This window comes from Cladosporium halotolerans (genome assembly GCF_011745625.1).
Source record: "Cladosporium halotolerans strain TM138-S3 chromosome Unknown Sca13, whole genome shotgun sequence".
NCBI lineage: Eukaryota > Fungi > Ascomycota > Dothideomycetes > Cladosporiales > Cladosporiaceae > Cladosporium > Cladosporium halotolerans.
Window position 1 is genome coordinate 384,803 of NW_027191464.1, and position 20,810 is coordinate 405,612.

General features: G+C 55.9%; 7 protein-coding genes across 7 annotated transcripts; 4 read left to right on the forward strand and 3 right to left on the reverse strand.

Moving 5' to 3' along the window:
* Nucleotides 1-925: 925 nt before the first annotated feature.
* On the forward strand, nucleotides 926-5,647 carry WHR41_04608 (uncharacterized protein; the record flags this gene model as incomplete). Its single annotated transcript, XM_069373214.1, has 1 exon — nucleotides 926-5,647. The coding sequence occupies one exon, from the start codon at nucleotides 926-928 to the stop codon at nucleotides 5,645-5,647; it is 4,722 nt and encodes a 1,573-aa protein (XP_069229914.1).
* A 544-nt stretch (nucleotides 5,648-6,191) lies between these two features.
* Nucleotides 6,192-8,051, reverse strand: WHR41_04609 (uncharacterized protein; the record flags this gene model as incomplete). Its single annotated transcript, XM_069373215.1, has 1 exon — nucleotides 6,192-8,051. The coding sequence occupies one exon, from the start codon at nucleotides 8,049-8,051 to the stop codon at nucleotides 6,192-6,194; it is 1,860 nt and encodes a 619-aa protein (XP_069229915.1).
* Nucleotides 8,052-8,298: 247 nt separating this feature from the next.
* Nucleotides 8,299-9,156, forward strand: WHR41_04610 (60S ribosomal protein eL31). Its single transcript, XM_069373216.1, has 3 exons — nucleotides 8,299-8,469; nucleotides 8,596-8,670; nucleotides 8,758-9,156. Exons 1-3 carry the CDS (start codon nucleotides 8,359-8,361, stop codon nucleotides 8,962-8,964), a joined length of 393 nt encoding a protein of 130 aa, XP_069229794.1. The 5' UTR covers nucleotides 8,299-8,358; the 3' UTR covers nucleotides 8,965-9,156.
* A 475-nt stretch (nucleotides 9,157-9,631) lies between these two features.
* On the forward strand, nucleotides 9,632-11,767 carry WHR41_04611 (uncharacterized protein; the record flags this gene model as incomplete). Its single annotated transcript, XM_069373217.1, has 3 exons — nucleotides 9,632-10,813; nucleotides 10,885-11,001; nucleotides 11,083-11,767. 3 exons carry the CDS (start codon nucleotides 9,632-9,634, stop codon nucleotides 11,134-11,136), a joined length of 1,353 nt encoding a protein of 450 aa, XP_069229793.1. The 3' UTR covers nucleotides 11,137-11,767.
* Nucleotides 11,768-13,642: 1,875 nt separating this feature from the next.
* On the forward strand, nucleotides 13,643-16,319 carry WHR41_04612 (uncharacterized protein). Its single transcript, XM_069373218.1, has 2 exons — nucleotides 13,643-14,530; nucleotides 14,581-16,319. Exons 1-2 carry the CDS (start codon nucleotides 14,173-14,175, stop codon nucleotides 15,798-15,800), a joined length of 1,578 nt encoding a protein of 525 aa, XP_069229792.1. The 5' UTR covers nucleotides 13,643-14,172; the 3' UTR covers nucleotides 15,801-16,319.
* A 274-nt stretch (nucleotides 16,320-16,593) lies between these two features.
* On the reverse strand, nucleotides 16,594-18,012 carry rps23 (40S ribosomal protein uS12). The gene is made up of 4 exons (XM_069373219.1): nucleotides 17,946-18,012; nucleotides 17,636-17,772; nucleotides 17,385-17,511; nucleotides 16,594-17,324 (listed from the first exon to the last, which is right to left on the reverse strand). Exons 2-4 carry the CDS (start codon nucleotides 17,765-17,767, stop codon nucleotides 17,146-17,148), a joined length of 438 nt encoding a protein of 145 aa, XP_069229791.1. The 5' UTR covers nucleotides 17,768-17,772; nucleotides 17,946-18,012; the 3' UTR covers nucleotides 16,594-17,145.
* Nucleotides 18,013-18,319: 307 nt separating this feature from the next.
* On the reverse strand, nucleotides 18,320-20,394 carry WHR41_04614 (uncharacterized protein). The gene is made up of 5 exons (XM_069373220.1): nucleotides 20,052-20,394; nucleotides 19,904-20,000; nucleotides 19,626-19,785; nucleotides 19,350-19,528; nucleotides 18,320-19,297 (listed from the first exon to the last, which is right to left on the reverse strand). Exons 1-5 carry the CDS (start codon nucleotides 20,285-20,287, stop codon nucleotides 18,449-18,451), a joined length of 1,521 nt encoding a protein of 506 aa, XP_069229790.1. The 5' UTR covers nucleotides 20,288-20,394; the 3' UTR covers nucleotides 18,320-18,448.
* Between the last annotated feature and the right edge of the window lie 416 nt (nucleotides 20,395-20,810).

Genomic DNA, 20,810 nt, shown 5'->3' on the forward strand with positions numbered 1-20,810 from the left:
ACAAGACAGTCGCTTGGATGGTAGGTCTAGATCGTGAGCTATTATACAGCCGCACACTATCACATAAGCTTGTTCCACTTATGGGGAGCGGGAGTGTTTGCAACCCCTGACTGTGGAGCGAATTGTCCGGAGGATTGAACGCGTCCAGCAATTGATACAATCACCCGCCTCCAAGCTCGGGCAGCACAGGGCGTGGGAATAGTGCACAAACGGAGCTACGTGTGGCATTATCGACACTGTCTCCGTCTGCTTAGCAACGAGGTCGCGAAACCCAGGGCTGCTGAACTCCAGGCGACAGCAAAACCGTATGATTGACACGACGACTGCGGGGCGGAAGATAGAAGTAGCCATAGCCGCGAAATGAGCAGCATAACCTCGCTTGCATAAATGGCGAAGGGCGGCCAATCAGAGAAGGCCAACAACGAGGGCGACACGTGGGTGGCTGCTCGGATCAGGTCAGATCCGCTGACGCCAAGCAATGCGCGCGACACGAGATAAACGAGCCCGGATGCGGTCGAGCCGGGACAGGGCTGGCCTCGCAAAAGTGCACGCTGTCTGCACAGCATTCGCCGCTAGAGCACCACTACCCACGCTTGGTGCTCGGTCTTCCCGCCAGCACGCCTCTCGCCCGCCGAGGAGCGCCTTCCGGGGTGGTGGCTCATGGGCCATCATCCCGCTCGGCCGCTTGCACATGGCATCCCGTGTGAATAAAAGTTTCCGCCTCCGTGTCCTGCTGTCGTCGATACATACAAAGGGTCTCCCGCCGTTGTCAGAACCAACGGCCGAGCCTGCCTTACGCCACTTCTCCATCTACAACTAATTTGTACATCCTTCTGCGAGAGGTTTCGCCAATACTCAGCTTTAATATCCCTTTCAATTTCTTCCAACACATCATTGGAGTGGCGAGCTAACAACAACCGCCACCATGTCCCTCGTGGGCAACTTTGCCTTTGGCAACTACGACCGCACCGCTGAGACGAGCGGTGCTCAAGACGGCGGCACAGGGTTTCTTCGTCGCTCAAGTCTCACAGATCAGGATCCGGTGCGCGAAGCACACCGGGAAGAGCGCCGCAACAGTCTGGCACGCACAATTTCTAGGAACCGACAAGCTTCGAATGCATCGGCAACGGAGCGACCGGCGGTTAACCGTGAGGCAACTTACGCTACCGCACAAACACACCTCAGCCGAGGCAACACACAGCAGGATGGCCTCTACACGGTTGGGGCCACGCCGATCAACGAGAAGATCGATGAGGTCGACCGTTCCAAGGCCGGCCTCGAACGAACGGAAAGCGACTCCGAGGCGAGCGCTGAGGCCGATCGCCAGATGAAGACCGACAAGACGATCAACGAACTCGCAAGGTCTCTCACCAGGCAAAGCACGTGGTCTCATGTTCCCGGTAACCCCTTTCAGGCCGCCCCAGACTCGGAACTCGACCCCAACTCACCAAACTTCAAGGCGCGATCATGGGTGAAGAGCATGATCAAGCTCAACCACGAGGAGAACAAGACCCCTGGCCGCACCTCCGGTGTCTCTTTCCGCAACCTCAATGTCCACGGTTTCGGTGCTGCCACCGATTACCAAGCTGATGTGGCCAACATCTGGTTGAAGGCGGTTGACCCGATTAAGAATGCTCTTGGTCTTGCCAAACCTCGCAGAATCGACATCCTCAGAGACTTCGAAGGTCTGGTGAAGAGCGGTGAGATGCTAGTCGTCCTTGGCCCTCCCGGTTCTGGCTGCTCGACATTCCTCAAGACCCTCACTGGCGAGACTCACGGTTTCAATGTCGAGCAGGGTTCAGAATTGAACTACCAGGGCATTCCGGCCGAGGAGATGCATACCTGGCACCGTGGTGAAGCCATTTACACCGCCGAAGTTGACGTCCACTTCCCCATGTTGACAGTAGGAGACACCCTGGACTTTGCGGCTAGGGCCAGAGCTCCTAGGAACATTCCAGGAGGCGTCAGCAGGAAGGTCTACGCGCAGCACATGCGTGACATGATGATGGCGACATTCGGTATCAGTCACACTGTGAACACCAGAGTCGGAAACGACTTTGTTCGTGGTGTCTCCGGTGGTGAGCGCAAGCGTGTGTCCATTGCCGAAGCTGCCCTTAGCGGTGCTCCTCTCCAGGCGTGGGATAACAGTACTCGTGGTCTGGATTCTGCCAACGCCATCGAGTTCTGTAAGACGCTGCGCATCTCTACCGAGCTCGGTGGATCTGCAGCCCTGGTCGCTATTTACCAGGCGCCTCAGGCTGCTTACGATATTTTCGACAAGGTCATCGTACTCTACGAAGGGTACCAGATCTTCTTTGGCATCACTACAGAGGCTCGCGCATACTTTGAGAGAATGGGTTTCGTCTGCCCTGATCGCCAGACAGATTCCGATTTCCTCACTTCCATGACCTCGCCGCAAGAGCGTATTGTGCGTGAGGGCTTTGAGAACCAGGTCCCCAGAACACCCGAAGAATTCGCTGTCAGATGGAAGAACAGCCCTGAGCGCGCCCAGCTGCTCAAGGATATCGAGATCTACAATCAAGAGAACCCTCTTCACGGCGAACAAGCACAGAAGTTCCTCGATTCTCGTCGCGCTCAGCAAGCCAAGAATACTCGCCGCAAGTCGCCCTACACTCTCTCCTACACCCAGCAGATTGAACTGTGTCTCTGGCGTGGATTCCAGCGCCTCAAAGGTGATCCCAGCTTGACATTCACTCAGCTCTTCGGCAACATCATTATGGCTCTTATTATCGGTTCCGTCTTCTACAACATGCCGCAGAACACTGGCTCGTTTTTCCAACGTGGTGCGGTGCTTTTCTTTGCAGTGTTGATGAACGCCTTTGGATCCGCGCTCGAGATTTTGACGCTCTACGCCCAACGATCGATCGTCGAAAAGCACAGCAGATACGCGCTCTACCATCCTTCTGCGGAAGCGTTCGCGTCGATGCTGACGGATATGCCCTACAAAATCCTCAACGCCATCCTGTTCAACTTGACTCTCTACTTCATCGCTAACCTCCGCCGTGAGCCTGGCGCCTTCTTCTTCTTCGTCTTCGTCAGCTTTATCGCCACGTTGGTGATGTCAATGCTGTTCAGAACAATCGCCTCGGTTTCCCGGACACTGTCGCAGGCCATGGCTCCCGCTGCTATTATTATTCTCGGCATCGTTACTTTCACCGGTTTCGCCATCCCGACGCCATACATGCTTGGATGGTGTAGATGGATCAACTACATCGACCCTATCGCCTATGCCTTTGAGTCGCTGATGGTCAATGAATTCCACAACCGCCAATTCATATGCTCAGATGGCTCCTCGATTCCCCCTACAGGATCGTGGGAAGGTGGCCAGAGAGTGTGCTCGGCTATCGGCTCTGTTGCGGGCCAAGAGCAGGTCGATGGCGACGCTTACATCAACTCGGCATTCCTGTACTACAACAGCCACAAGTGGAGGAACGTTGGAATCCTCTTTGTATTCATGGTAGGCCTTTGCGTGTTCTACATCGCCGCCACCGAGTTCATCTCTGCGAAGAAGTCGAAGGGTGAGGTTCTCGTTTTCCGCAGAGGCCACACCCCGACTTCCTTGAAGGAGAAGGTGTCCGACGAAGAGACTGCCGACAATGGCGCGGCGCTCGCGAAGAAGGAGAGCTACACTTCTGCCACCGACATCATCCAGAGACAGACTGCCATCTTCAGCTGGAGGAACGTCTGCTACGACATCAAGATCAAGAAGGAAGACAGGCGCATTCTCGACCATGTTGATGGATGGGTCAAGCCAGGTACCCTTACTGCCCTTATGGGTGTTTCTGGTGCCGGTAAGACTACTCTGCTCGACGTTCTTGCTACCCGTGTCACTATGGGCGTGATTAGTGGTGACATGCTTGTCGATGGTCGCCAGCGCGACGACTCCTTCCAGCGTAAAACCGGTTACGTTCAGCAGCAGGACTTGCATCTCCAGACGACCACTGTTCGTGAGGCTCTGAACTTCAGCGCTGTCCTACGCCAGCCGGCCAGCGTCTCCCGCGAGGACAAGCTCGCTTACGTCGACGAGGTTATCAAGCTCTTGGATATGGAGGAGTACGCTGACGCTGTCGTCGGTGTGCCCGGTGAAGGTCTCAACGTCGAACAGCGTAAGCGTCTCACCATTGGTGTTGAACTCGCTGCTAAGCCTGAGCTTCTTCTCTTCCTCGACGAGCCGTCTTCCGGTCTGGATTCTCAAACATCCTGGGCTATTCTCGATCTGCTCGAGAAGCTTGCCAACTCTGGCCAGGCTATTCTATGTACCATCCACCAGCCTTCTGCCATGCTTTTCCAGCGCTTCGATCGTCTGCTTTTCTTGGCCAAGGGCGGCCGTACCGTTTACTTCGGCGAGGTCGGCGAGAACTCTCACACCCTTACGAACTACTTCGAGCAGAACGGTGCCCACAAGTGCCCGCCTGACGCCAACCCTGCCGAATGGATGCTTGAAGTCATCGGTGCTGCACCTGGCTCTCATACCGACATCGACTGGCACCAGACCTGGCGCGACAGCAAAGAGTACCAAGAGGTTCACCGCGAACTCGACTTCCTCAGAGATGAACGCCCGAAGCAAGTCCCTCAACCCGACAAGTCTAACGACAAGGAGTCTTACCGCGAATTTGCAGCTCCTTTCGGCTTGCAGCTTTGGGAGGTTACGAAGCGTGTCTTCGAGCAATACTGGCGCACCCCGTCTTACATCTACTCGAAGTTCGCTCTCTGTCTCATGTCCTCGCTCTTCATCGGCTTCATCTTCTTCCGCGCACCGCTCACCCAGCAAGGTCTCCAGAACCAGATGTTTGCCATCTTCTTGCTCTTCACTATCTTTGGCCAGCTGGTGCAGCAAATCATGCCGCATTTTGTCACTCAGCGCGCGCTGTACGAGGTCCGTGAGCGCCCGAGTAGAGCCTACTCTTGGAAGGCATTCATGATCTCCAACATTGCCGTCGAGATTCCGTGGAACGCTTTCATGGCCGTCGTCATCTTCTTCTGCTTCTACTACCCGATCGGCCTACAGAACAACGCCGCGGCAGCTGGTGCGACTCACGAGCGCGGCGCACTGTTCTTCCTCTTCACCCTTCAATTCCTTCTTTTCGCCTCCACCTTCACCAACATGATCATCGCCGGTATCGCCGACGCCGAAACCGGCGGCAACATCGCCAACCTGATGTTCTCCCTCTGCCTCATCTTCTGCGGCGTCATCGCCTCTCCGCAAACCTTCCCCCGCTTCTGGATCTTCATGTACCGCGTCTCGCCCTTCACCTACCTCGTCTCCGGCATGCTCAGCGTCGGCCTTGCCGGCCAGACCATCAACTGCGCCGAGAACGAGTTCGTCCAGCTCTCGCCGCCCGCCGGCAGCACCTGCCTGCAGTACCTGGGCCCGCTCATCAACGCCCCGGGCTCCTCCGCCAGCCTGCAGGCCGGCACGGAGAACAACACGGACGTCTGCAGCTTCTGCTCCTACACCAGCTCCGACTTCTTCCTCGAGCAGATCAGCAGCAGCTACGCCAACCGCTGGCGCGACTACGGCATCCTGTGGGCTTTCATCATCTTCAACATCTTCGCCGCCGTCTTCCTGTACTGGCTTGCACGTGTGCCGAAGAACAAGGGCAAGAAGAAGGAGAAGACCAACTGAGTGGTTTGGTTATGGCTTTAGTGTTTTCCGGTTAGCGTGGGCGTTAATTGTCTTTCCGGGAGAGGGATATAGACTGCGCTCGATTTTTCCTCACATATACAGACACATACTGCCGTGTGGCTCCTGTTTGGGCACCGGCTAATAAATAGATTTCCGCGCGATGCGAGTTCTTTGCTAGACATGCACCAAATCATAAAGGCTTCTTATTACACAAGTACTACTTTCAGACCAACACCTGCTCCTGTTGAAAATGGCAAGTCAAGGTTCATGTATCATGTGTCACAGCGACGACCGAGCATTCTGAATTGCTCCGCTCGCTGGTTTGACGAACAGTTTAGTGAGTATAAATGTATCATTCGAATCTACAAATCGCTACTAATGGCGAGAAGAGGGTTGTAATATAGTGCTACAAGCCCGTGCGGATGCTGACTGAGACCCGCATATATCCAGGCCTCTGGGAAAGGAACTCCTCCTGAACTCCGACGCTGTTTCGAAAGACACGAGCCCCAAAACCAAACCACTCACAGACGAAAGAAACCCCCTCTCAAAGCTTAGCCTTGACGCCCTCCACGCCGTTCGACGCCGTCGCAGACGCCTCCTTGTTCAACTCCACGTTTCCCGTGCTCTCGCCGTTGCCGAAGAAGATCACCTGCACCGTCAGGTCGTCCCTGTACCGGCGGCTGTAGGGCGAGGGCAGCGTGAGCAGCGCGGAGATCATGTCCTTGTCCTTGCCACCAAGGGCGTTGCGGACGAGGTGCGTGGCGGCGTTCTTGTCTTCGACGACGAAGCGCTCGTCCTTGCCGGACTCGACGCCCCACTGTTGCTGCCTGATGGGCGCGCGCTGGCCGCCTTCGGCGCCGTCGTCGTGGTGGTCGACGGGGAGGGAGGCCTTCTGCGTGGAGAACCAGGACTGCAGCCAGCTGGCGGTGGAGGTGCTGGTCTTGCTCGCGGAGGCTTGCTTCTCGAGCCATTGGCCGACGAGCCCAACGACTTCCTCGTTCGAGAGCATTTCCCAGAGGCCGTCGGTCGCAAGGACCACGAAGTCGCCTTGGGCGGGGTCGACTTTGGTTGTTGTTACGACGGGCTCTGCGGTCACGTAAGGCGGTGTTTTGAGGTGCTTGGAGGCTGTGCGACCGAAGAAGGACTTCTTCATCTTATCCTGAGTTTCCTTGGTCCACTTGTACACGGCATCACCGAAAGCACGGCTGGGCTCAAGACCGCCGAGGATACGACCGTTCATGGTAACGTAGGGCTCGTTCGGGTGTTCAGCACGAAGACGGGCATCTTCGGAAGGAGTGCCACCAGTTTGGTCCTGAGAAAGCGCAGTCGCAGTCCATTTACCGCTTGAGCCCCTACGGCCAAGTACGGCACGGCTGTCACCAGTGCAAGCCACACGAAGCTCCTTGGAGCGGCTGTCGTAGAAACTCAGGAGCGCGCATGAGCCGGAAAGAGCAGGTGCCAGAAGTTCGGCAGCAACGCGCTTAGACTGGGCCTTCAGGACTTTCTGTACCGAGTCGTGGACGATGTCGTGATCGAGCTTGACGAAACCGCTCTTGATGGCAGCATCCACAGAGTCCGCAGTAGGGTAGGTAAGCTTAGGGTCTTGAAGGGCGGCTTTGTAGGTCGTGTTCAGCTCGCGTGCCACGTATGACACCAGAGTCTCGCGAAGCTTCGCAGATGTCGTCCACCCAGCGTGGCCGTCAAAGACGCCCCAGAACATCCAGTCAGAACTGGTCTTGCCAGGCTCAGCGGCAGCAGTGGATCCGGGAACCTCAACGATCTTCTCGACATGGTCGTCCTCGATCGGATCGTTGCTGGGAATCTGCACCACGTCGTACCTGACCACTCCCTCGCCTCTGTTCACAAGATAGCTTTCCTCATTCTTCCTCAGTTTGGCAGCCGCTTGATCCGGCGTCAACATCTCCAGTACCTTCCTCCCTGAGCTGTCGGTCTCCTTGCTGATGGGAACGTCGGCGGGAATCTGAGCGGTGAAGAGTTGGCCTTGCTCGACGATGAGCGCTTTGCGAACAGCCTCTGGGACCTGGTCTGGTTCGAGTCCGCTGACAGGCGACGAAGACGACGTTGCGTATGCTGCAGATGGTGTACTCGTGTATCCCCTGGCCTGGCTTCCGGATAAGCTTGCGGCGGTCGTCGCTGCGTTTGCGCTAGTTCCTGCAGCGTTGTTTTGATATGCGTAGTAGATGGCACCGGCTCCCACGCCCAGCGCGAGAGGTGCGGAGAGGCGGCGGAACTGCATGGACGAGTGTAGCGGGCGAAGGTTACGGGATGCTATCGAGCGCTGGAAGACGACATTGTTCGGTCCGCTGATGCGGAGACTTTTGATTGCTTTGCGCGGAGTCGGCCGGCGAAAGGTGCGCAAGTTCTGCACTATTGCACGGCGCATGGTAAGAGCAGGGCCACGCAGCGAGGGAGCATGGATGAGAGGAAAAGAAAGCGATGTGGTGCGGCGATCAACAACCACCGGCCGTTGCCCTCCTTCAACCAACGCGTGCCGATGTGATCACCGGGGCGCTGAAAGCCCGCTGCTTCTGACTCTGGCCTAGCGCTGAGCTTGGCGGCGGCTGCAGCCGCAGCCCTCGCACACGCTCCCCAAATTTGACTGGGCAGGTCGAACTTTCGCAGCTTCAGTTTTGGAGACTCGCCAGCGACCACCGACATCGACTTTCGATACACCCTCCAACACCGTCGCCATGCCTCAAGCCAGCAAGTCCAACAAGCCCACCGCCGGCAAGACCCAGCAGGGCCGCAGCGCCATCGAGGATGTCGTCGCCCGCGAGTACACCATCCACATGCACAAGAGGGTACGTTCAGTTTGATGAAGTCCACGGATGGCTGCGACAAGCAAGCACACTCGCTGTGCGCGCTGTCCGGCATCGGGCGGAAGACTGAAAACAAGAGTTGAGTCTAATAAGTATACGCGATAACAGGTGCACGGTGTCTCCTTCAAGAAGCGTGCCCCCCGCGCCATCAAGGAGATCCGCGCTTTCGCTGAGAAGGCCATGGTACGTTAACATTCCTCATAGGTTTGGTCGCTGTATGCGACCAGATACCTCCCCTCAACCATCCTCCCGACTAACCATCTTTTCCAGGGTACCTCCGACGTCCGTCTCGACCCCCAGCTGAACAAGAAGGTCTGGGAGTGCGGTGTCAAGGGCGTTCCCTTCCGCCTCCGCGTCCGCATCTCCCGTAAGCGTAACGACGAGGAGGACGCCAAGGAGAAGCTGTACTCCTACGTCCAGGCCGTCAATGTCTCCAACCCCAAGGGTCTCCAGACCGCCGTTGTTGAGGACGCTTAAATGGATAGATGATGGCATGACGGCGTTACAGGCGCTTGTCAAGGTGGAACATGGTTTGCCATGACGGAGGACTTGCCACGCCCCAGTGCAGCACGCGCAGAAATCCGCGGCGTACATGGGACGGAGGTGCGGCGTTTAGCGGAGCAACACTGCTCAAATGGTCATATACCCGAATGCAATCGTCGACCACCATTTCGACGAGCTCAATTCCTTTCAAGTCTGTGCTGTTTGTTGTCCGTGTGATATTCTGCTGTCCAAGTTCTTCCAATCATGTGCCTTGCATACAGCCACCTCGCAAATCGACCAGCAAAATGAGAGCAAATAATTCATTTCGAGGCTCGATCGCCGCGCATCACCGTAGGAGGCGCCAGCCTTCAAGCATTATTGTCACAAATCTGATCGTAAACACCTATTGCATTGTGATCGATCTTTTCCTTGGATGCTTAGTTTTATTTGAAGGTAGTTGCCAAAATTGTCGAGGTGGTCGTTCATTTCGACTCTGTTTCCATTGAGCACGTGACTTCGCGCTTGCTTCTGATGCGACCTCTCAAAGCTGCACGTCTCCCCGACATATATTAGGGTACCACACATGAGGCGCATCATCGGACTAGGAGCATCGCCAAACCACAGCATACGTCGCAATCCTGTTCTTTACCATTTCTTCAGGATGTCGACAAACCCTTTGAAGCGTGGCAATACAGCAGATCGCGACATCTCACCACCCGCCAAGCGCAAAGCAACCGCGACAACCACCAGTAAAGCTGCGGCGAACTTCTTCAAACCTGCGTCCCAGAAAGTCAAAGAACCCAAAGCCGTCACCTTTCAAATTCTCCACGAAACCGTCCTCAAAGCTCAGCATGGCGACCCGGTGTCAGCAGTCGCAACGTTGCCACGCCCAGTCAAGATCGCCGCCTTCGACTTGGATGACACCATTATAACTACCGCATCTGGCAACCGATTCGCCAAAAACGAGAGCGACTGGAAATGGTGGCATACTTCCGTACCCGCAAAGCTCAAGCAGCTACACGGCGAGGGTTTCGCGATCGCATTCATCAGCAACCAAGCGGCCGTGAGCCTGCGCTCTGATGCTAAGACGCCCAACGGCATGCGCAGCTTGAACAACTGGAAAGCGAAAGTCACTAATGTGCTTACGACGCTCGACCTGCCGATCACAGTCTTTGCTGCGACGGCGCACGACCTGTTCCGGAAGCCTAGGACGAGCATGTGGGAGGAGCTGGTCGCGGGCTACGGTCTTACAGGGGACGGAGAATTGGATCGCAGGGGTTGCGTGTTCGTCGGTGATGCGGCTGGACGAGCTGGAGATAAGGCGAAGAAAGTGAAGAAGGACCACTCATGCTCAGACCGAGACTTCGCTGCGAATGTCGGGATTGGATTTCAGACGCCGGAGGAGTTCTTCCTCAACGAAGAAACCAAGCCTTTCGAGCGGAAATTCAATCCCGGCGATTACCTTGACATTCCCCTCACTACGGACACCGAGGCCTCGCCCGTGGTTTTCACGAAAAAGAACGATGTGGAGCTCGTGCTGTTCTGTGGCAGCCCCGGCGCAGGGAAAAGCACGTTTTACTGGTCATACATGCAGCCGTTGGGGTACGAGCGCGTGAACCAGGACCTACTTAAATCAAGAGACAAATGCATCAAGGTCGCAACCCAGCTGGTTGAGGACAAGCAATCCGTGGTAGTCGACAACACGAATGCTGATAAAGAAACGCGGGCTCTGTGGGTGAAACTGGGTGCGAAGCTCAACGTCCCGGTTCGTCTAGTGCACTTCACTGCGCCAGCTAAGCTCTGCGAGCACAACGACACAGTGCGGGCGTTGACGGGCAATTTGGTACGTGGCGGTAGCTTGTGCAGACTCCATCGCCCTGCGTTTCGTAGGCGCTTGCTGACACGCGGCCACAGATGAACCCCGAGTCCAGAGTCATGCTTCCAAAAATGGCATTCACAGGTTTTGCCTCGCGTTATCGTGAGCCCACAGCGGACGAAGGATTCCAGGACACCACAAAGGTCAACTTCCAGGTGAGTTGGCGCTCGTTGAGCTGGCGCACATGCACCGCCTCCACTGGTTTGCAGTGAGGGTCGCTGACACACGCATGGCAGTTCAACGGCACAGAGGCGCAAAGGGCCCAGTGGAGCAGGTACTGGATCGCATGAAGTGGTGGCCTACACCACTCGACGCCTCGACTGCGAGGGCGCTCAGCCTCGGCTTCGCTTCTGCTTGCGGTCGGCAGCCAATATTGATGTGCCGCCTCGCTTAATTATTATTGATGAGCTGCCACCCCAAAGGAGTAGTGTTGATGCCCGCCAAGGCATCCTGCCACATGGGGGCGGCCCAACACGTGGAGCCCCATGGCGGCGACCTCGGCTCGGACTTCAGCCTGAGGCATGCTACGATAGGAGGATAGTCATTAATCATCGAGTCTGTGTCCTCGGTGGGCGGTGGAAAGTGCAAGCGCAGAGGCCGAAGCCCTCGCTGTTCGTGCGTTGTCAAAGCGCCCGGCGGGGCAGCGCCGGGACTGCAACCACAGCAGGACGCAGGTGTCGTCGGACATGCAGCCGGTTTCGCTGCAGTGACTCTAGAAGGGCCAGAAAAAGTTTTCGACGGGGCCAACCTGCCGTGACTTTGTGGCTTGAAGTGACTCTGGGGGACAGATGTCACTGTGCTCTGCACACGACAGGCCGGCGCGATACCCACAGTGCGCGCCCCAGGGCGAAATTCAGCACTCGCTTTTTTCTCGGTGCGTTCACTCAGCCTAAGCGGTCAATGCAATTGTTCTAGACACAACGTCGAAGCCCGAGTCTTTCGAAATGTGACGTCGATGCACAGACTGATTGATTTGGTTTCTTCTGTGCGGTCACATCTGAGATCGATCGTACCCAGGAGCCTTGCTACGTGTGCGCAGTCCTACCGGCATTCCCAGCCACCGGTCCTTCGCCGCCCACCAGTAGCAGCAAAGCTTTCATCGAAGTATTTCAGTACCTGTTCATGCAGGTCAGACGTTTCTCGTTCCTGCAGCCCGACCAGCGGTTGAAACGCCGTGGCTCCTTCCTACCCACAGAACCGCGAGCGCGCTATCACAAATGACATAAGACCAGGCCACCCTGGACATGTTCTTCATATGGCATCGATCCGGCCGAGGGGAGGGAGGGCGCGGAGACTTTGCATGGAGAGTCCGACGATTTCGACGTCAATACCCAGGACGTTTCCCGCTCTCCGCAAGGCCCTTTTGACGCGCGTCTGGGTCTGGACCGCAAGAGGAGCGCGAATTCCCACACTATTCCATCATGCCAAACTTTTCGGTCTTAGGCCCGCGTGACGGCTGTGCAGCCCCGCTCGGACTTCAAAAACTTATTCTGTCCCCGTCTCTCGTTGGGCAAGCGGCGTCGGCCGCCCGAGCCTGGGCAAACGTTCCGTCTTTGTGGAAGAGTGCCAAAAGTATGTGTCCCACTGTGACGGCATCACCTTCAGCACAACGGGTTCTGGCACACCCCGTAGGTCAGCCACGTGTGGGAGTAGGCGAATGTCTCATAGCTAAAAAGGGTGTGGACGAGTAGAATGCAAGGACGTCCTGTATAAACATGTAGATCGCAGCCTTTGCCTTTAGCGGCGAGAACAAGAACTGCAAGCATGTCGGCTTTGAGATGGAGGGTGGCCGGGAGTTGAAAGTACGTGTGGCACCTCTGGTGTGGCAGCCCGACGCCCTCTGCAAGCCCTGGAATCTGCAGCCGGCTTGGATCTGTACGCGAAAGGGTTGCCGCTCAAGACCGCTCGTACCAAGGTCGATGCCACGAGCAAGGGACTGTTGCAGTCAGATGACAAGCGATTGTCCATGGTCGCACACGGCGCCTGTACAAACGGTTGTCTGCGCAGAAGGCGCTGTCAAATCACAACGGCTTGTTTGACGGCGAAGCTCGCTGCAAGAACGTTTGGCGGGCGCCCGCGTGGTTGCAACGATGCTGCCGACGGCGGGCGCCACCGAAAAGGAAGGCAGCTGCAGACGAACACTTTTGCCGGAGAGTCTGGCGCATGGCGTTCTGTCGTTCTGCATGCTTTGGAACCTCCACCACTCCTGCGAGTCCTGCCACAGCCCGGACGGCGTTTGTGGGCCCTCGGACACGTCGTGATTGGCTCAATGCGTCCGCAACAATGGGGTCCCTCGCCTGTCGAGGGTCGAAGACAAGAAACCTGTCGTCGGGCCTTTGACCGCGGCTACTGTGCCGCATGGCAGGCATTGCACTGCGAGGGCCGCAGGAACAGGGCAAAATTCGCTGGCGCAATGGGGGGCGTCGGTACTGTACTGTCCCAAGGAGCGTCACACGTACCAGTCAGGCTCCAGGCGCAAACCGAGTTCCTGGGAGCGCCTTGTGTTTCGAGCTGCCGATCAGATGGGCCGCTTGCTGGCAGACAGGCTGTGCTGGCGTCTGCGCCAGAGCCCAGACGCCCGGCATGTGATGGCAACGGGCGGCAGAGCGGAGCACGCTGCTGCAGGCAATCTATCCTCGCGACGCGGCATGCTTTTCCCGCCGCGATATGCGTGCGCTGCCCTGTCCGGCGGTCCAGCAGAGCAGGTGAGGCACATCCCGATGACAGGCACTCAGGCCTTTAGGCTTCGGCTCGTTGGCTGGGATTTAGCCCCGGCGCGGCGTCCGCTCTAGTGCCAGGCACCGTTCCAAGCGTCAACCGTTGCCTTTCCGCAGACGCTAGACCTGCACGATTGTACACAAAGCTTTGCGCCTGCCCACCGACTCGCGCGGATTAGACCGTCATTCCCGTCGCTAAAGGCCGCCGTTGGCAACCCGCACTATTGCCCATCAGCGATCCCTCTCTCGACCTGGACGCCCAGTTTCGCGCCTAATACTTGCCCTCACCACTACCACTGCCACGCGCCGTTGTTCTTCCCGAACCAGACACTTGCAGGTCCAGATCCTTCGTTTCACCTGGACACTTTTGCTGCGCTTCTGCTACCCGCTGCACGAATCGAGCCGACCGACGTGTGTCTCGCGCACAACTTATGCCAGCTCAGTGATTGCACCTCGGCTTGAAGTCCTCGTGTGACCTTGAAACACTCGCCAGAGCCACGGAGCTACAAGCGAACGCGCGTGCATGTTCCGCAATTGTCCTTTGTTCTCGACGATGCCTGGTTTGTCTCGCTGATCTGGACTTGAACCGAGGAGTCGTCGGCCTACAACATGAGCAGGATACGCTCGTTCTCCCTGCCGAAAATCGGTTCGTCGAGGAAGCAGGACGACGCGATGTCTGCAGTTGTATCCCCCTACCAATCTGGAACATCACATTCGCGCGAATCTTCTGGAGCGTCCACCTCGTCTACCCCGGTTACACCAACTTTTTCAAACCGCAGTCATGGCCTTTGGCACAACTCGAATTCTTCGTTTGGAACGACACCGGAGTCACCAGTGAATCTCACCAAATCACCGCTGCACGATTTGCCCGAGGATCCAGAGGAGAGAGACGATGATTCGTTCGATTTCCTCAGAGACAGCCAAGACGGTTCTGAGATCCAAGACGACGATGGCCCACTTTGCATATGTACGTTCTTTCGCCCATCAATTGATCGCTCACGCTGACAAATTAACCAGGTGACACGCCATTCTGTGTGCATCAGAACAGCCAAGAACAGCTTTCATCTACAGTGTCGCCAGTGCCAGAGTGGACCCCTGGCGATGACTATGACCTTTCAGCGCAACACTCTTTCAAGCGGCAAAGGTCTAAGGAGCGGAGCACCGAATCATTGGCATCGCGAATGAGTCGAAGATTCCCGTCCATGTCGAAACGCTGGAAAGACCAGCCTTCAACTCAGGTCACAAAAGCCTCGGTCAGAAGCGCACCCGCGTCGCGTACGCCCTCGTTGCGCCTTGGAAACCGCAAGCACACTTTTGGCAGCCAGAGCGAGTCTCGTACGCCCCCTTTCAGTCCAGTAGACGCCATCCAGCAACCATCGGACTCGGCTCGCACGTCGAAAGTGATTCCAGCGCCGATTGAAATTCCTGGAACTGAGGTTGAAGACCCAGTCGACTACCGCGAGCTTGCTTCGACGCCTCTTCTTCCCCCAACGATGGACTCAAACCACAACTCCCAGCGCGATAAGATCCAGTCGCCTCTCCAGTCGCCTAAGATCGCCGAACCGGCTGACGGAACCTTCGCCAACCACCCAAGGTCCACGCCCAACTTACCTTACATTCCTACTCCTCCTTTGTCAACTAAGGCATCGATCGCATCGTTCCACAGAGCTGGTTCCGATATGAGTGGTTTTGCGTCCGATGTACCGCCCATGCCCCTGAGTGACGACAACGACCCGTGGGCCGCTAAGCTCGGTCATGCCAACTTCCAGATCATGCCAGAGCCCTACTTCCCAGACCAATGCAACATCAAGTCTTGTCAGCATTTGCGTGACGACTGGGAGACTGCGCGCAAAGACTACATGCGTCAAGCGGCTCCCATCAGCGAGCACTATGGACCTACGTCCCGCACCTTCAAGCTCACCGAGCGAAAGTGGGCAGAGATTGATGCTGTGTGGCGGGCAAACTATGAGCTTGCCAAAGCTCAGGCGGGCAGTCCTCGAGAGAGCCCAGAATGTCAACCGCTTCCCGAAACAACTCCGTTGCCCAAGATGACAGCTCTTCCCAATGATCCAGAGCAGCCATCCAAGTTCCCCAAGATCGACGAATCAGACATCGTCGGTCCAATGGTCCAGTACGCCCGGGTCCAGCGGCAACCAACCAGACGGCCGAGCTTCCTTCGGCTCTTCACCGACCCAGCGTCGCTGCTCGGCCGTTCGACATTCAGCATGCGTCGTTGAGCCCTTTCGGGCCTTGTGCATTCTCTTTTGTGTTTTTTTCTTCAGCATACACCATGTTACCACGATAATGACTTATGATCTCACGGCAAAAGCGCGTAGAGTCGCCAGCGTGAGCGCTCCGCCAGCTGCATTTCTGTCTTTGTATCGGAATGCTTCTTCAATGTCAGCGAGGCGCTCTCTGGAGCGGCGGAAACGGATTCGGAAAAAGGAAAAAATGTTTGGGTTAAGGGGAAAAAAGGAGTCCGACAAAAAGTGAAGGCACTGAATCCAAGGACAGGGGACAGGATCTTGTAGGAAACCGGCGCTTGAAGGGTTCGGTTGGGAAAAGGCGCAGTGATGCCATCCCGCTTCCAGGTGGTTCGACGGAGAGCCCGGCACCCTGTATCTCTTTTCTTTTGTTGTGGATGGGGTTTAGGCTCGTCAGATACCCTTCTGAGCGCTGCGCAAGACAGCTCTTGCGTGGAACAACTGTACAGTTAGCGGTACCTTGACACTGTGAACAAGTACCATTACCGCAAATTTGCGTCATCGTCTTATGAGGTCTGTGGCTACAATCGCGTCGTGACTTCTATGAGAATGGCGGTTTGCTTGCAATCAGAAGTGCCGACCTCGTCTGTGTGTTGCGAGGCTCTTGCAACCTTAGACGGTATGTGAATGGCTTGGTATAGTGTTCTGAGGGGTATCTAGGAGATTACATTCGGCCTTTGGCTGTTATTGCTAGATACACGTTACACTAAGTATTGGCCTCCCTGCACTTCGCAATGGCTTGCAAGTGGTGGTGTCGGCGGTGAAACGTATATTCGCGCATGTCCATGCACGCGTAGGTGGGTGTATGCCACAAGCAAGTCTGGGTGAGGTAATGTGCTGAGTCTACATCAACACACAGTGATAGATCAGGTGAGGGCAGGATTGCCAGCAGGCATCGGATAGAAGGAGCGTGCCAGAATCGCTCCTTCCTCTCGCATGTCCCAAGCACCAGCCCAGTTGGCCTGCGTGCATCAACATATGCATAGCCTCGGGCAGAAGTATCAATGGTGATGCTCAGAAATCGTGCGTCGTTCGAGAGAAGTGGTTACATTATTTTCATTTGCTTGCTTCTTCTACTGCCACAAAGCGCCCTATGCGGAATGCACAGCATCTGGATGTTGGCGGCGGCTTTACTGCAAGGTCGCACGATTATCCACGGAGATAGATTGATGGAAGGTCTGACAATTCTTCGAAGAAGATCGCTTGTTCACATTTCAGCATCGTACGCGGCGCCCGCTAGGCCCCTAGGCCTTGCCGCTCGGAGCAATGTATCAAGAGCCCATGACAGAAACGCCTTCGTCCATGCACTCTTGTTCCTCTACGAACGGGGCTTCTCCTTCTTCTCCTTCCAGAGAGCGCTGAGACCAACACCGGAAACCTTGACGACCTTGAAACGCACACCGGGAATATCACCCTTGGCCTTGCCCTTGCGACCGAAACCAGAGAGGAGGACCTCGTCGTTCTCGTCGACGAAGTTTAGGCAACCGTCGTTGGGGACTGCGCTTGATGTTAGTAGACCATTCGTTGACCGTTAACATCTTTGGAGTAATTTCGTACCGAAAGCGGTGACCTTCTTGCCGTTCTTGATGAGCTGCACACGCACACACTTGCGAATGGCAGAGTTGGGCTGCTTGGCCTCAACACCGACCTTCTCGAGGACGATACCCTTGGCGTGGGAAGAACCCTTTGGCACTTGTTAGCCTCCATCTTCCATGTCTGTCGCATCTTTCCCCGCCGCCAGAAGCCATCCAATCGTTCCATCATCCTCTTGGTGCGCAATTGGCGGCAGAGTCCAGGTATGTACGTACACCGAAGGGGGAAGACTTGAAGGCAGTGCCCAACAGCCTCTTCTTGTAGTGGAGATCCGCCCACTTGCCCTCACGGCGGGTGTTGCGAAGCTTGCGCGCGGCCAAAAGACCTCTCGGCTGTCCTTTACCCATGGTTGCTGCACAGTATCGTCAGTATTGTGGTCCTTGGTATTTCGGTCTGTTGGTGGCGCGGAGTGGTGCGAAATCTCGGATTGCGGCGTGCGGGAGACGGCGTGCGTGGTTCGGTCTCGGCCAAGAGAAATCGTAGGGTTCCAAAGTGCGCTGGTGCTGGTGGTATGGGGAGACCTACCGGTATTGCGATGTGTCGATGGGTCGTCGTGAGGGTCGCTTCGTCCAGTCGCCTAGAGAGATTTGCTCGAAGTCCTGGAGGCGCTTTGCGGCGGTGGGCGAATTTGGTCGTTCTTGGCACTGGGTGTCTTGCCTAAGGCTGCCACGCGGGCCACTTTCGCGCTAGGCCCGAAGAGGGTCCGACGCTCTCCTCTCGCTTAAGGACGTCTCGCGCGATATACATACCTAGGTAACATTCTTCGTCTTGACGTTTTATGATGGGTAATGTTCGAACCACAGCTATTGCAATGACAGCTCACTGCCCTCGCTCACCGCAAGTCACTGCAATGATCCCTTCTCTGTGGCGACAGACGGGATGCACGGTTTGCTGACTCGTTATAAATTTCAACTCAATATTAATATCATGTCTGTACATACATGAGATGTGTTACTGATGATCATGCAAATCTGATATATACAGCTATGCAAGTCTCCGCGAGCAACTCGCCTTGCTCCTCCGCTACTCTACAGCAGATACCTGTATTCCGGATTCAGATCACCCATATCCGCTTTTTGCGCCTCCGAGAGATTCAAGTCGGTAGGAGATCTGTTCCGATTCCGGTTCTCCTTGATGCACGACAAGCCGTACAGGATGGATGCGATCATGGCCAGGATCGTGAAAGCGATGCAGATACTGTATCCCGTCTTGTATCCCGGCGCATCCGAAGGGAAGAACGCAAAAACCGCGATGATGCCGCCGATGTTGCCGAACGAGACCTGCCACGCCGAACAAACAGATCGCCTCACATGTCCTCCTATGTTCATATTAAACCAGCAAACCATGAACGGCATTGTGCTGTAACATCCCATTGCCACCAGGAACAGTGCGGCGTACTGTACGTCGGTGTTGTTTTGGACCGTAATAAGGATTGCAAATGCTGAGATCGCGATGCAAATGCCGCCAATGATAAAGGCAAAACGGTGTCTGCTCATGTCTGAGAAAGTAGCCGTGATCATGGACCAAGCGAATGCCGCAGCCCAAGGTGGAACGGAGTGCAGCTGAGTTTGGATGGGCGTGTATCCAAAACCGCGGATAATCGTGGGCGAGAAGTAGGCGTAGCTGTATGCGGGCACGATCAAGCCGAAATACATAACGCCTGCCACGAGGACGCGGAACTCGCTCAGGATCTTGGCGATGCCCTTCAAAGAGACCTTGGAGTGGCGCGCCGAATCGCCCACATCAACGCGGAGACGCGCGGCAACGAACGCTTTTTCGGATGGTTTCAGCCACTTAGCTTCCTCAGGAAAGTCGGAGAGGCAGAAGAAGACGAGCGAGGCCATAGCGACTGTGAATCCTCCTTCGATGATGAACAGCTGGGGAGCGGTCAGTACAATGGCAACTGGATGGCGCACGCTCGACACTTACCCATCGCCATCCCTCATAACCACGCATACCGTCCATCTTTCCGATACCAGCAGCGATGAGTCCACCGAAACCACCTGCAAGCGTTGTCGAGGAGAAAAAGAAAGAGAATCTCTTCTGCGCTTCTTGTCGCTTGTACCACATTCCAATGAGGTAGAAGCACCCAGGGAACATGCCAGCCTCTACATCATCAATGTCAGTACTAGTCCTCTGCTTCGCAGAAAAGATGTCGTGCAAGATTGTGAGGGAGACGTGGCGACGTCCCCAACAGGAACTTACCAAACACGCCCAAGAAGAAGCGGGTTGCCAACAGACCCGCATAGCTCTTGACTAGACCCTGCATGATCGTAACAAAACCGAACATGACCATATTCCCGGCGAGCCACACGTGCGGTGTAAACTTCTTCATGAGCACATTTGCTGGAATTTCAAACAGGATCTAAACATGTCAGTCGCAAAATCACGCGCTTGCTCAGTCGGATGTAATGCGGACGTACGTACTATTAACACGTTAGCAGGTATTACTTGAGCTTTCCAATGGGTCTGATCACACGCACAGGAACGAAGAAAATCACGAGAGCAGTGTTGTACTGGAGCTTGACAAGCCCGAGATCCTCGGACATGCCGAAGACATTGGCGTTCGAGATATTGACTCTGTAAGGACGTGAGCTTTGAACAAAAATCTCTCAGGATCATAGACCATACCTGTCCAGGAAAGCTAGCCAATATAATAAGACCAAGAACGGAATCACATGAAGGTCAATGCGTGCCAGCAGCTTTCTCTCCGTCGTGTGGGGCGGACATTGGGCGACGTCTTGTTCGTACGCAGGTTCTCCAACGACAGCCTCGCTTGCTCCTGGGTAGTTTTGAGGATAGTGAATCTCATTCTTCTCAGCAGAAGAGGTCGACCCCTTCTCGTTCCTGCTGAATCCCCAAGCCATTTTGCCTGCCTCCAATCGGTACTCGTAACGATCAGCCGGAGCTCCACCAGCGATATTGACAACTCGAAGTTTCTTGGGGTTGAAGATGGATGGTAGGACACAGCGATGGACGCAGAAACTATATCTGAGATAACGCGCTGACTCGACGTGGCTTATTGCGAATGACACACCCCGGTGTAACGGCGGTATGGTCCAGTGAGAGGCCCTCCACGGTGGGCCTCCCCGCATTCTGGAGGCGGAGGGTTCGCTTGCTGGCTTGCCAGTGGCTTGCCAAGGCGCGCGAACACCTCGGTGAGCAATCTTCCGTACCGATCTCGGTGATCCTCGACCTCAGCGACCGCGGCTCAGAGTTCCGCAGTTGAGGGCGGAGTTCGGCGACGGCAATTTTCTCTCGAGGCCTCGCAGGTGACGACTGCTCACCAGTGTGCACCTCAGCCCAGACCGCGTCGAGAATGGATCCAGCAAGCCTGCTTGTCCAACCAACATTTACTGGCGCTGAGAACAATGTTCACGGACCCTCACT

Bases quoted from the DNA above. Each gene is read 5' to 3' on its own strand.
- WHR41_04610 (XM_069373216.1), top strand. From the start codon at position 8,359: ATGCCTCAAGCCAGCAAGTCCAACAAGCCCACCGCCGGCAAGACCCAG. The intron at 8,470-8,595 runs GTACGTTCAGTT...ACGCGATAACAG, and splicing joins CCATCCACATGCACAAGAGG to GTGCACGGTGTCTCCTTCAA. The intron at 8,671-8,757 runs GTACGTTAACAT...CATCTTTTCCAG, and splicing joins CTTTCGCTGAGAAGGCCATG to GGTACCTCCGACGTCCGTCT.
- WHR41_04612 (XM_069373218.1), top strand. From the start codon at position 14,173: ATGAGCAGGATACGCTCGTTCTCCCTGCCGAAAATCGGTTCGTCGAGG. The intron at 14,531-14,580 runs GTACGTTCTTTC...CAAATTAACCAG, and splicing joins CGATGGCCCACTTTGCATAT to GTGACACGCCATTCTGTGTG.
- rps23 (XM_069373219.1), bottom strand. From the start codon at position 17,767: ATGGGTAAAGGACAGCCGAGAGGTCTTTTGGCCGCGCGCAAGCTTCGC. The intron at 17,512-17,635 runs GTACGTACATAC...CAAGTGCCAAAG, and splicing joins TCAAGTCTTCCCCCTTCGGT to GGTTCTTCCCACGCCAAGGG. The intron at 17,325-17,384 runs GTACGAAATTAC...CATCAAGCGCAG, and splicing joins CAAGAAGGTCACCGCTTTCG to TCCCCAACGACGGTTGCCTA.
- WHR41_04614 (XM_069373220.1), bottom strand. From the start codon at position 20,287: ATGGCTTGGGGATTCAGCAGGAACGAGAAGGGGTCGACCTCTTCTGCT. The intron at 19,786-19,903 runs GTGCGTGTGATC...TGACATGTTTAG, and splicing joins TCGTGATTTTCTTCGTTCCT to ATCCTGTTTGAAATTCCAGC. The intron at 19,298-19,349 runs GTAAGTGTCGAG...ACCGCTCCCCAG, and splicing joins GTTATGAGGGATGGCGATGG to CTGTTCATCATCGAAGGAGG.